This window comes from Vigna umbellata, chromosome 1 (assembly GCF_029865625.1).
Source record: "Vigna umbellata cultivar VRB3 chromosome 1, Vumbellata_1.0, whole genome shotgun sequence".
Classification (NCBI taxonomy): domain Eukaryota; kingdom Viridiplantae; phylum Streptophyta; class Magnoliopsida; order Fabales; family Fabaceae; genus Vigna; species Vigna umbellata.
In genome coordinates this window covers 104,002,263-104,015,606 of record NC_142165.1, presented here as the reverse complement: position 1 = coordinate 104,015,606, position 13,344 = coordinate 104,002,263, and the positions used below count along the sequence as shown (strand labels likewise).

Genomic DNA, 13,344 nt, shown 5'->3' with positions numbered 1-13,344 from the left:
GTCCCAACTTTTCCAACTATAACACGAGAGCATCCAAATCCTAAATCATATTAGAGGAATTGACACAGTCACCAGAGAGGCTGGCAAAACTAGAAAAATTTATAAGTCTTACCGATCCATCCCAAGTCTACTAGGACATTTTTTAACATTCAAAATTCTAGCACTTTTTTTTAATAGTTAGAATTGAATAGATCTATGAATAATCTCTTTCTTTTCTTGACATAAACATCCATCGACCCTTTTTATTAAAAGAAGGATTTCACGTACATTAGCGACAAAAGGCAAGTTCGCTTCTACAATGGAACGCTCTTCAGCCTTTCAATGGGAAATAAGGCTTCAATTATAGAACTCAATAGAAACTACGCAATTCTGTAGTAATAATCAAGCAACTAGAGATAGTGCAAAACTTTTACCCCCTTATAAAGTCTACTGCAGTTATTTTATCTACACGAATACTCATATTCATTATTCAGAGGAATGGTCAAAGAAGCTTTTGCTTTATTAGTTACACAAATACATACATAATCCAATGTAAAATATTCAACATGACACCATTGAAAAGAAAAATCTACAGAAACCGATTGCTTAGTGCTTGGTCAGGACCCAAACTATATACAAATAACAGAGACCAAAAAACGTGAGAAGAGTTAATACCAAAGCAACCGGTAGTACTTCACCTGTTAAAGAATTCCCATTTTCATGAACTGTCTTCTATGCAACCAAGCTCCGTGATCTTCAAACAGATTACTTTTTTTGCACCCCGACCCTCTCATCGAACAAAGGTTGCAACCCTGAAAACTATTCACTATTTGGTCTCAGCGGAATATCAAACAAGTCCAATCCAAAAGACATTTCTGTTGCATAACAGCAGTTGAAACTGCGTAACAACACTTGAATTGTTGAAAGCGGACACAAACACGCATGCATTACTATTAATATTGCTTACCATCATGATCATCCTTCCTCATCTTCCGAGAGGGCCACGTTTTCAGTGGGCGCCATAACCTTAAGTTGCACAGTAAGTTCCGTCCCTCGTGGGGTGGCAACAGCTGTTGAGAGAGAAAAACAAATAGAGCATACGATGAATTCCGTGTCAAGACCACAGTTACCCTATACAATCAATCTAGTCAATCATAATATCAAAAGTTACTATTTTTACAAGTTTGTGATAATAGCATTCCCAGAATCTTCATCTAACATTGAAGGAATTGAGAAAAAGAGTGAGTGGAAAAAAAGAGAACCTTGAAGTAAGAAGGGTTGAGTGGGAATGGAGAATTTGGGGAGAAAAGGGGAGGGAGGAGGAGGGACCCAGAAGGAGGAACCGGGAAGGAAGGGAAGCCAATCGGGTGTGGCCTTCATGACCATAACACGGTGGGCATGGTCCTCCAGCAACTTCACCCCTTCAATCTCCACCCACTTCGATTTCATGGCTTCCGAAGATCGGTGGCGGTGGCACACAATCAGGACCTTGGGGGATTGGGAATGACGAAGCAGCGTCTTGGACTTGGAGATGAACCTGGCCATCATATCAATTCCTATCGGACAAAACCAGATGCGCTCCTCCTTTTCAACGCACCTAACAATACCATTATATTAATTCTTTTTCTGTCTAAATATTATCGATTTCAAGTTAGTATATTCTTTTTAGGCTTAAATAATTATTTGTTTCGTATATTTAATTTAATAATAAATTTTTTAATTTGGTTTCAATTTTTATCAACTTTATTTAATTTAATTTTAATTTTTTAATAATAAATTAACTAAAAATAAAAGATAAATATAAAATAAAGATAGTGAAAATAGGACTCAAGAAATACTAAATTTGTTAATGATTTGCAAACACAAAATATTATTCAAGAAGACTCCTTTGAGCAATAAATCTAGGAGGTTTCTCCATGTAAATCTTTTTTTACAAGTCGTGGTTAAGGAATGCATTATTGACATCTAGTAGATAAAGAGTAGTAGATAAAGAGGTTATTGTTGAAGAGTTATCACGACTATTAATAAACTAACAAATCTCATCTTTATCACAAGAGAAAAAACATATATGAATGGATCAAATCCAATGTTGATAAAAGGGAGGTCAAAAAAGACAAAAAGAAGTCATGGATGAACACGAGAGATAAACTAAAAAAATTCATCTTTGTCATTGAATAAAAAGCATATACGGGTCAAACACAATTGTGACAAAAGATATGTCAAAAGAGACAACAACAAAAGAAGCCTTGAATGAACAGAAGAGATAACCCTTAAAAATCCAATATTCTCTAATCAAGGCACCTGAAAAATGAAAAAGAACAAAATCGATACTCTTAATAGTTATCTAAGAGGAGACGAAAAGAACTGAAAGAGGAAATAGAGTGACCTCGTCGCTCTGAATTGCTACGGGACGTGTCATCATGCACGACGGAAAAGGGAGTAGATCAACAACTTCAAAAGACGCTAAAAAACGCGTAAAAGCTCCGATGAAGGCGTCGTTGAGGGTATGGTGGTCGCCTAGCCAAGACGATCAAAATCGTATGATCGTAAGTCGAAATTGGAACTACGACAGTGGTAGTGGTAGACAACAAGCAACAGTGGTAGATGGCGTCACTGCTGGCAGCGACAAGTGTAGTGAAAGAAGTTTTGGATGAATAGAAGAAAGAAACCTTTAAAAATCAATATTCTCCAATCAAAAAACTTGAAAAAGGAAAAATAGCAACATTGATGTTCTAAGTAACTGTCTAAGAGGAAACGTGACATGCGACAACACACAAATAACTTGAAAGGGAAAAAGATCAATCTCGACGCTCTGAATCGCTGCAAGACGTGCCCCATGCATGACGGGAAAATGAACAGATTCACAATTTCAAAAAGTACTAAAAGCGCGTAAAACCTCCGATAAAGGCGTCGTGATGACACAATAGTCTAATCAAAACTATAAAATCGTGTGATCGTCACTTGAAATTGAAACTCTGAGAGTAGTATCGATAGACGACGACAATAGACGAATATGATTTATTTTTATTTAATTTAATTGTTTATTTTTTAAAAATAAAACATTTATTTTTTTTCAAATTGAGACTAAAATATAAAATTTGGTATGAGAGAGATAAAATTATTCAATTTAAGTTAAGCAAAAATAGTAATATAGAGATCAAATTAAATAATATTTATTATACACACTATCACGTAATACTAATCTAATTTTTAAAATTAAAAAAAATAACAATAAAATAAATCATCAACTCACACATGATAGATAATATTCACTTAACTATTTAAACAACATTAACCAAAAAACGAATTAAATTAAAAAAAATGAAGATAACTTTAAGTGAATTCAACACAAAAATATTAAAACTAAATTGAATAAATTTAACTAAAATGAAATTAGTATTTAAGCTATTTTTTATTACATTAATCAGTCATATAATTAAATAATTTTTTCTATACGATACTATTCATAATTTGTTTAGTATAATAATAAAAAGGTTTAATATATTATTTGGTCCCTACTTTTAGGGATTTGGTTCAAAGTGATCATACCTTTTAAAAAAGAAAAAGTTCAGAAAGGCCTAATGTTTTGTTAAAAAATGTTCAATCTGGAGAAGAGTGGTGATTCGCGATCTGTAGCAGCGGCGTATGGTGGACGATTCTGTGGTGGAGATTGAACGGCAGTGCTGCTGGCGCGATGGTGATTTAGCTGGTGTGAGGGTGAAATTGGTGAAGATTGGTGGTCGCGGCATAGCAAGGGATCGCGTTGGGTGGTGGCGCGAGAACTAAGGTAAGATGCGAAGGTGATTAAGGTGCAACAGAAGGGAGAAGGTGGTGGCGCGTGATGCGTTGGAGAGGACGGCTGCCGGCGAGGATGGCGGTGACGGTGCGGCGACTAGGGTTTATTGGAGAGAAATTAGGGTTTGTCTGGAGATGGTGATGATGACGTGTTAGGGTGGTAATGTGGCAGAAACTTTTTTAAACTTTTTTTAAATTAAAAAATCATTTAAGTCCACCTATTAACGTCTTTGCGTGTCACGTGCTTATGAGATGCCACAGTGGTATTTGCACCGTCCGGATTGATCACTTTTTAACGAAATATGGGATTTTACTAAATTTTTTAAAAATGTATGATTACTTTAAACCAAACCCCTAAAAATAGGAACCAAATAATGTATTAAACATAATAAAAATGTATGGATCTTCGTAGCATAATTACATAATTACAGATTTCATGAGTTTTCTTAAGATTTTACTTAAGTATGTTAAGGTTGTTGTTATATCAACACCAGACAACCCCTGACGTGGAAGTTGAGTGAAAAAATAACAGAGAATCAATTCCAAAAAATTAGAGAAAATTTGAGGAAAAATATTTAAAGAGATTATGTTATTTCAAAATAAATAAATAAATATTTAAAATATACATTATATATTTAACATAAAATAAACTTTTAATCTTTATTTGTTTTGAAAATATCTTTACTAAACTAAAATTGAGTTTCATATATAATTATTCATTATTTTGTATAGTTAAAATTTATGACAATTTGAAAATGATAAAATATTAAAATATAAATGTTTTGTAAAAATTAGAAAAAATGGAGTATTGAAAATAATATCAAATTTGTAGAAAATAGTACGAATTAATATGAATGGGAAAAAGTAAATGGTTAAAAAAAGTGAAGAAGATATCTTGAAATTAAAAGAAAAACAAATAAAAGAGAAACGATTTTAAAAAATGTAAACAAAAGTTTAACATAAATTCGAAGGTGAAAAATATGATTAATTTTAAAAGGCCAGAAAAATTGTAAACTCTTTCTATATGGTAATGTCCTTTTTCAAATAATAAATATATCAAAGTATAGTATTATGTAAAAAACAGAAAAAAAAAGTGGAGAAATAAAAATAAAAGTGAAAGTTAAAATATGATTATAAATGTGAAAAGTTTGAAATTTATTCAAAAAGTTTCAAATTTATGGACAAAAGCTTGATGTTTTAAAAAAATATAAACACAAAACGTGCCTAACTAATGCCAATAAAATATGAAAAAGCTGCAGTGTAGAAGTTTAAAAACTAAGAATGACGATGATTATAAAGAAAAATAAACAAAAGGGAAAATACAGTGAAATATAAATGATGAAGACATTTTGTATTATAACATAATTTTTAAAAACAGTGAAATTATTAAAACATAGGTATTTGGTAAAGATTTTTAAAATAGAGAAGTTAAAATCTCCTTGATACCTACACACTGCACTTTTGTTTTACACCCATTAAAGAACCTATAATTTTATTATTTTAATAACTTTTTACATGGTTAATTACAAATTTATTTTTTATTTTTTTTCATTTGTTGAAACAATCACGTATATAACTTCTAGGGTTGTCAACATATATTTTTTCAAATATAAAATATAAAATCATTCCAGAATTTAAATATGATTGAATACATGTTTTATTCATTTTATATATTAAAATTTTGAGGGTATCCAGACTTGACCACAATTTAGTTTGGAACTGCTTTTGCAACGGTGCAGTAAAATGCAAACCAAGGTATGCCATGCAACGAAGCAAAATTATAATGATAAACAGGAACGAAACACCTTACTTTATTTGATGGTAACTGCAATATTGGTATTTACAAGTCCATCACTGCAAATCTATGGTATTCGTGAGGTATATATAGAAGTGAAGCAGAAGAATCTCATTTACTTAATTGCCACTAAAAAATTATAATTACAATATACATAAATATATACACACACAGAACAGGTGAATGTAAGATTGGGCTCATATCTCAGACAAAAGATTGCTGATTTTACGTAGCTCCTTCAGAGCTGACATGGGAGTAACCTGCTCTTCACCCAACACAACATTTTCAGACATGTTATCCAATGGTGCTCCCTCTCCCCACTGTTGGAAAGCTTTCTCTATCACCTGCCACACAAAACTCATGTAAATAAAACTGTTTCTTTCAGTTCAGATTCAAAGCTAAACTACAAGATATTACTTCTTATTTTGGTGCATCGGAAAAGGTGATTCTCTGTTGACAATTACTATAACTGTTTTATAGAATCTAGACTTAAACCAGTCTTTAGATTGTAAGTTTTCACTCACTAACTAACTTATTTTGATTGTGACAATGAGAAATAAGTATACCTGGATATGCTCAAGCATTGACTGCCCAAGATTCCTCATAGTGTCCGTCATATTCTGCTCTGTAGATTTTCCTTTGTAACCAAGAGGACTACAATGCGTATTGGCTGTAGAAGAGGGTACTGTATTGCTTTGATCATCACAACTGTTGGCAGGTTTTACTGCCTCAGAAGCATCACTTCCTTTCTCTAAAGTAAACTCACCATTATTCCGTCCAAGCTTCCATAGCCACTGAAATTTGTTCAATTTTCTCTCCTTGGAATGGGCGGTTGAATTTCCAGCAGAGATATTATTATCTCTTCCTGTTGTGTTTGATACGTTCTCAGGATGATCAGGGATTGGAAGACGTGAATCAAAGGGACTACTAAGTGAGGCTTCACTAGTTCCATCAAGGGATAAATTAGATCCAACACTACTCTTCTCACAGTCATTTTTGAGATCATTAGCCTCGTTACGAGGGCTAGCTGAGCAAGACATAGCAGGTGAGTTTTCCACACTACTTGTGTTTTGACTTAGACATCTATCTGCAGGAGAACAACAGTTGCTGCATGCCGAACCGTCTTCTCGTTGCTCCGCTTCAACTGTTACAGGTAGATTATCATGACTGTTGAGTTTTTCAGTATCTTCCTCAAAGCCAAGTTCCTTAGATAGATCTTCTAACAAATTGCGTCTAACTGGTGACTTGGATTCCTTTTTACCACTCCTAGACCTTGGTGAAGAGGGGTCAGATTCTGTTCTTCTCAAACTGAACTTCACCTTTTCTGTCCATCCCTTCTTCCGAGATGGAACCTGTTTTTCCACCCCATCTTGTTTGAGTTCTTCAGCCTTGTGGACAACTCTCCACTTTTTTTCCCAGTAGCTCTCAGGTACCGAATTCACAGGAGTTTTCGGAGAGATTGATTCAGATGAAAGGGTGTGAGATCTTGCAATAACTGGTTTGGCCTGGTTATGATACTCGACGAATGAAGGCATTGACGACGAAATCTCAGTACTTAATGCAAGAGCCTGCAAGGATTTAGCCTTCTCTATTAGTTTTTCAATATCCGTGTTCTCAGGGAAGTTCAATAATCTTTGAAGACAGGTTGTAGGATTTTCTGCAGCAAGAAGTGAAGATCTTAAATGAAGCATCATTGCTACTGCCATAGCAGAGATAAATGCTCCACGAGACGAATTGAAGATCCTAAAACCAGAGTCTGCATTGTCCTCGACATGTTTTTCCACTTTACTATTATCTGATAAAAAGATTTCATCCCAGATTATTAGAAGGTTGCTGAGTGAAAATTCTCGCCCAAATAAAACTCGCAACCAGCGGAGAGCAAAGTACTGGGGTTCAACCCCGAGATCAACAAGATGGGCATGCAGAGATGAATCCACATGAGACAACAAATGATACAATGCAGCAGAAGCTTCAATTACAGGAGGCAAGCCAGTATGGGACCCAGGCAAAGGGGAATAGGAGAAGAAATCGATCATTGAAATTGAACCACGAGCCCCATTCATCAAAGCATCAAACATACAATAAGCATCATGTTCGATGAATTTCTCAGATAAAACAATGCCCAATTCACCTTCTGCCCCATAAGCGTCACTTAGCAACACAATGTTCTGTATCTTGGGGTCAAGCTCATCAAGACTCTTGATTTTCATTGCATTTCCATTGGAGTCAATTCCATCCTCCATCGAGTCAGAAGATTTTCTAAAATCAAAGTTATAAGAAAGATCATTTTCTTGACAAAGGAGGTCATCAAATCTGTCAGTGAAGTGATCTTCATAAAGCTTTCGAACTTCTAAAAGACACTCCACATCATATTGGAGTACATAAAGCACCGGAGCAAGTAATTCATGCATTCCTACAAAATAAATGAATGAAATAAGCTCAATAGTATCATATTAACTATTTGCATCACACATGCAAATAAATCAAAACAAGTTAAGGGGAACCTCAGTCATACTAAGAATTTATAATTTACCAGTTAAAAGATTTCCAAAAATTTAATCTTGCAATAGAGAAGATAATGTTCAGTATACATGCAGATAATGGAATAGGAATCAATGCAAAAGTAGTTACAAACTGATGGGTCTTTCAAAAAATATGTATGATAGATAATTAATGATCATTGCCAGTGAACACAAAACTGGGTATGAGCAAACGTATGATGTACTTTTTTGTGATAAGTATAGTCAAGTTTTCATTCAATTACATGTGCCATTGTTAACTATATGAGGCTGGAAGGTGAGACACTCATGATAAAGAAGGCTTACTTGCGACAGAAAAAATGTTTTCAACAAAAATGACATTAGTCTCTTGTGTTTTTAGCAAAGTATCACTCACTTTCCTATTTTTTTTTTCTTAAATAACATATTGGCTAAAATTTTATAATTAAAAATTATGAAAATTTAAAATTAATTTTTTTAAATATAAAAATTAAATATTTTTTTTAAATAAAAATCAATTGATTTAATTATTGGAAAATTCCATCCACCCCCTATTGAGATTTTTTTTATGACATTCATAATTTTTCTAGTTTTAAAATACACATTTGCATTATTTATGTTATTAATAAGATAACAGTCATCCTCCTTATTTATTTATATTTATACTTGTATTTTCTTATAACATATATTTATACTTGAATTAAAATTATATTTAAATATAATAATAAGTTAATAGATTTAATCTTACATTTTATAACTACATATTTTTTTTTATATTAAAACATTGTTTTCTCAAAAATATAATTTTTTATATTTTTATATTTTTATATGACAATTTATAATTGCGAGACAATATAACTTTTTAGATATTGTTAAAATATGATAATTAAATTGTTTAATTGTTTTATAAGACAAATTAACTTTCTATAAAACTCTTAAATCTTTCTATCATAAAACTTTAACTTTTAATTTTCATAGTTTTTTTATTTAATTTTTAGCCAAGACGATATTTTTAGATAAAATAAGATATGTGAGTAACACTTTATTAAGAATATAATAAGTATGATTATCACTTTATTAAAAAGATGAGGAGCGAGCTAAGTGCCGTTTAAAAAGTAAAGGAGGTATGATTGTTATTTTATTAAAAGCTTAAAAAGAATGAGTGTTTATCTTAAAACTAAAGAAGGTGGAACTGTGATTTAACATAACTATAGGAGAAGATGAGTGTTATTTCTGCTAGCTTCTCACATGGAGTTGGAAGGCAAAACAAGACAACCATCCCAACATGTTCTCTTCAATTCAACATATTGTCAACAAATATTGCATGGCAGAAGAATTTACCTTGTCTGTAACCACACTCTGGGTGTCTGTGACACCATAGTAATAAAATTCGTCTCAATATGCCTTGGCATCCTGGCGTCTGGAAATAGTTGCCATGTTCTGGGTATAAACGAGACAAATCCTGATCAATCATCCTCTCTATTTCTGCATTGCGAAAAAAGCGACTCCATGTACTGTCTGCAAATGGGAAAATTTTACATAACGTCAACACAGACAGAGTTCGAATGGCAAGAGACTAATAGGGTTAGACAGAGAACCAAAAAATCTACTCATATCAGTAATGTGTATTTCAATAGTTTGAGACAACATTATGACAAAATATGAAACACTTTATCAGCTTGGCTTTTTCTGTCTGCTCTCTCTTCACCTCAACAGTTTAATGACTGTCATTATTTTTTTAGCTTAACATTTTCATGAGTTTGAGATGAGAAGGGAACATTGCTATATATGATCTGTCAACAAATAAAATAAAAGGATACCATAGGATGAAACTCTTATTAAACCAATCTCAGGAAAGGTGGAAGAAAATATTGTACATTAGCATTAAGATATCTAATTTTCTCTCTACTTAATATAGAGGAATTTATGAAAGTATATGGGTTAAATCACGGATTGTAATCAGACATAGATTTAACTACAAGTAAAGTGCAGGAACGGGGAGAGAGAATATCCATGACAAGCTTTGGTTTACCTGGATTTTGTGAAAGTGGGTTATCCATGACAAGATTGGGCAAACTACTTTCATCCTTTACAACATGAGGATCAACCAAAAGGCGCCCTCTCAAACTGGCATACCTGACAAGATTTTAACAGTTCATGTTAAAGAAGTACACCTCCAAACAATAGGAATTAACTGAACAAATATGCACTTGCTTTTAATGCACAATTATGACAGACATCAAGAAACAGGTGGATCCAAGACTCAGTCCTGGAAACACTGTACTAGATGTATGGGCAGTCAAGCGCCAAATCCATATTTATGCCACAACCATCAATGCCAACCGAAGAAACAGCTTGATTTTCTTTTCATTTCAGCCAACAAAACAATACTTCGATACAAGATTATATAAGCCTGACAGGGGGAACAAAAAAAAAAGATAGTATCTAAACTAATTGGCCCAAACACGTATGTAAGCATTCTCGAATGAAACTTGCCAAAATGTCCTGTAATTTTCCTATGCTTATGTCCCCATTGTAAAAAAATGTAAGGTTCACCCTTCCCTTGTTGTTATTAAGAGTTGAAAGGGGAAATTACACATAGTGACAATAAAAATATAATATCACATAGCTAGACGCTAAGTTTATCATCAACACCAAGGAAGTAATCTCAAACTCGGTATAATTTTGGCTAGAATACCTACCACTAACAACAAACCTCTCAAATAGGCATCCACCTTGAGGGATACAATTATACAAACACCAAACATTGGATTAAAAAAAAATTGCAACATCATAAAAAAAAAAAAAAAAAACTAATAAGGAATGATCATTAAACTGGCCACTTTACCTCCTTCTAGAATTAGCAGTGGCTCGACGAAGATCATCAATGGAAGAAGATGGCAATACCCCAAGATTTATACGCCACTGTAGACCTCTAAGATTCCCGAATCGCCGATTATCCGGCTCCGTTCCCGGAAAAACGATGTCGGAGGAAAAAGACAGCACCGACGATGATTCCGGCAATGGTGGATCCATCACAGCCGGCGGCATGATTAACCGGCTACCCCTCACCGACCCAGATGCTCAAAACCAACGAGAATCCAGACAAACGGGAAAAATCAACGAAAGTTGGTCCAAGTTTTGAAGCGGGTCTCGGCAGAAGGTAACAATTTAGCCGAATTGATCTTTTGGCTGAAATCAAAAAATTGAAAATTTCGAGGCGCACAACAGGCTGGGGTGGGATGATAAGCGGGATTTTATTGTGGGGGCTAATTGAGGAGAGAAAATGATAAGTGAAGGGGAAAAGGGTGAACAGGGAGATGAGAGTGGAGCGGAGAAGAGAAAATAAGGAAGAAAGTTGGATGTGTTTGTGCAGAGATTCTCTGCTTCTCAATGTCTCTGTTTTATTTGTTTCTTCCTTAATGGGAAGAGACAGACAATAGAGAAGGAGAGAACAGGAAGTTTGTTGGTCCAGAGCAGAGGAATGAAATGGGAATAAAGAAGAAGAAAGAAGGAAAAGACAATGGTTCAGATGTGTTGCGAAGTAAGTTACCATGGATTGGATTCCGGGTCAATTGAGTTGTGCATTTTGTTTTTCATTTTCTTTTTTAGTCTTTTCACTAAGAATTTCTATTTTTTTTCTTTCACCTTTAGTCAACCATAATTACTCTCCCTCTCTTTTATACAAAAAAATAATCCTTCTTAATTAAAAAAATTTTAAAAATGTTAAATATGTTTTTTTCTTTTAAACTTTACCTCAAATTAAAAATCATTAATATATAAAACTTTTATGTATTTTTTTCTTAATTTTTAAAATTAATAGGTTTAGTCTTTTTAATTTAATAATCTTAATATTTTTTGTGTTAGATATTTTTTTTAAATGGCATTTACACTAAAATATATTAAGCGGTATAAATAATTTAATTATCAATCTAAAATATTACTATCATCAGATTTTTAGATATTAACAAATTATAATTTTACGTTAAAGTTTAAAAATTAAAAATTTATTTAAATTTTAATCAAATATAAACAAGACATAATGTATGTATATCTTAAATATTTAAAATTATGAATTTACAATTGTTTATATCTCACCTACTATGGCAATCCAAGAGTACTTTTATTTTGCTAATAAAATACTTATAAAAATAAAATTTTACTTTTTATGTATTTTCATGTACAATTTTACTTTATTAATTACTTAGAAATTATGATGGACGTGATCTTTTACACAATAATTATTATAAAAGTTAATAAATTTATAAACTTGGATATATTGTTACTTTGTTATTAGATATCAACGTAAAATCTATCTACATTTTGTTTAGTTTGTGTATCAAATATTGACATATGTTGTAATATGTATTAAGTGTTTTCTTATTTCAATTATTATTTATATTACAAAACTAAGACATGAAGCGACCAGAAAGTGAGTATTTTTTGTTTCACATAATGAAAGACGTGGCTTGATTGCAATTAAACACTCTACTTGTAATAGAATACATTTAATATAAATTTTGTGAATTTGATGTACTTGTTAAATATATTTTGTATGTATTAATGTAAGTTTGTATGATGGTTAAATGTTGGTAATGGAATGAAATTAAATTATTGTGGTTTGTTAATTATAATGTTTCTTTTTAATATAAGCTAAAATAGTGTTTCAATAATTTATTCTTGTAGTTATTGTGTTATGACATATGGGGTTCAACATAAATAAATATAAATATAAGTATAAGAATAACATTTGAAAAATATTAGAATTTTACTTAAAATTATAATTATGCTTCTATAAAATTCGTAGTTATATATACATAGATGATTGTATATATTTAATTTATATTTGAAAATTATATATATTATGTACAAATCTTTTATTGAATTTATAGTAAAGTATAATATTTTATAATAAACAATAAATAATTATATATATATATATATATATATATATATATATATTAATGTATAAGACATTTAATGTATAAGACAAAATCATGAGTTTAAGATTTAAACTTAGTAAAACTTTTCAAAACTTTTCATTGAAATATAATAATAAATTTAAGATTTAAGGTTTTAAGTAAAATAATCTACATAGATAATAAAAAGAATCATCAATGGTAACCAATAATAAAAATTAAATACTTTTAAGTTAAAATGTAATTAATATGAATATTACAATATGTTTTAAAAATAAGATGACGTAAAAGTACATGCAAAATGTAAATTAAGATCCAGGGTGCTGGAGATGTCTTAAATATCAATTTAATAAGCTGT

At 31.8% G+C, this 13,344-nt stretch overlaps 2 protein-coding genes across 4 annotated transcripts; both read right to left on the bottom strand.

Moving 5' to 3' along the window:
* Nucleotides 1-478: 478 nt before the first annotated feature.
* On the bottom strand, nucleotides 479-1,555 carry LOC124839551 (uncharacterized). 3 transcript variants are annotated; one of them, XM_047315399.2, is made up of 3 exons: nucleotides 1,242-1,555; nucleotides 947-1,049; nucleotides 479-805 (listed from the first exon to the last, which is right to left on the bottom strand). In XM_047315399.2, the coding sequence occupies exons 1-2, from the start codon at nucleotides 1,525-1,527 to the stop codon at nucleotides 955-957; spliced, it is 381 nt and encodes a 126-aa protein (XP_047171355.1). In that variant the 5' UTR covers nucleotides 1,528-1,555; the 3' UTR covers nucleotides 479-805; nucleotides 947-954. The 3 variants fall into 3 exon arrangements, with proteins under 3 accessions (XP_047171355.1, XP_047171357.1, XP_047171356.1); XM_047315401.2 differs by having other exon boundaries at nucleotides 479-791; XM_047315400.2 differs by having other exon boundaries at nucleotides 479-798; nucleotides 1,242-1,554.
* Nucleotides 1,556-5,558: 4,003 nt separating this feature from the next.
* Nucleotides 5,559-11,622, bottom strand: LOC124839557 (uncharacterized). Its single transcript, XM_088105311.1, has 5 exons — nucleotides 10,916-11,622; nucleotides 10,100-10,203; nucleotides 9,409-9,585; nucleotides 6,136-7,982; nucleotides 5,559-5,913 (listed from the first exon to the last, which is right to left on the bottom strand). Exons 1-5 carry the CDS (start codon nucleotides 11,116-11,118, stop codon nucleotides 5,767-5,769), a joined length of 2,478 nt encoding a protein of 825 aa, XP_087961437.1. The 5' UTR covers nucleotides 11,119-11,622; the 3' UTR covers nucleotides 5,559-5,766.
* Nucleotides 11,623-13,344: the final 1,722 nt, after the last annotated feature.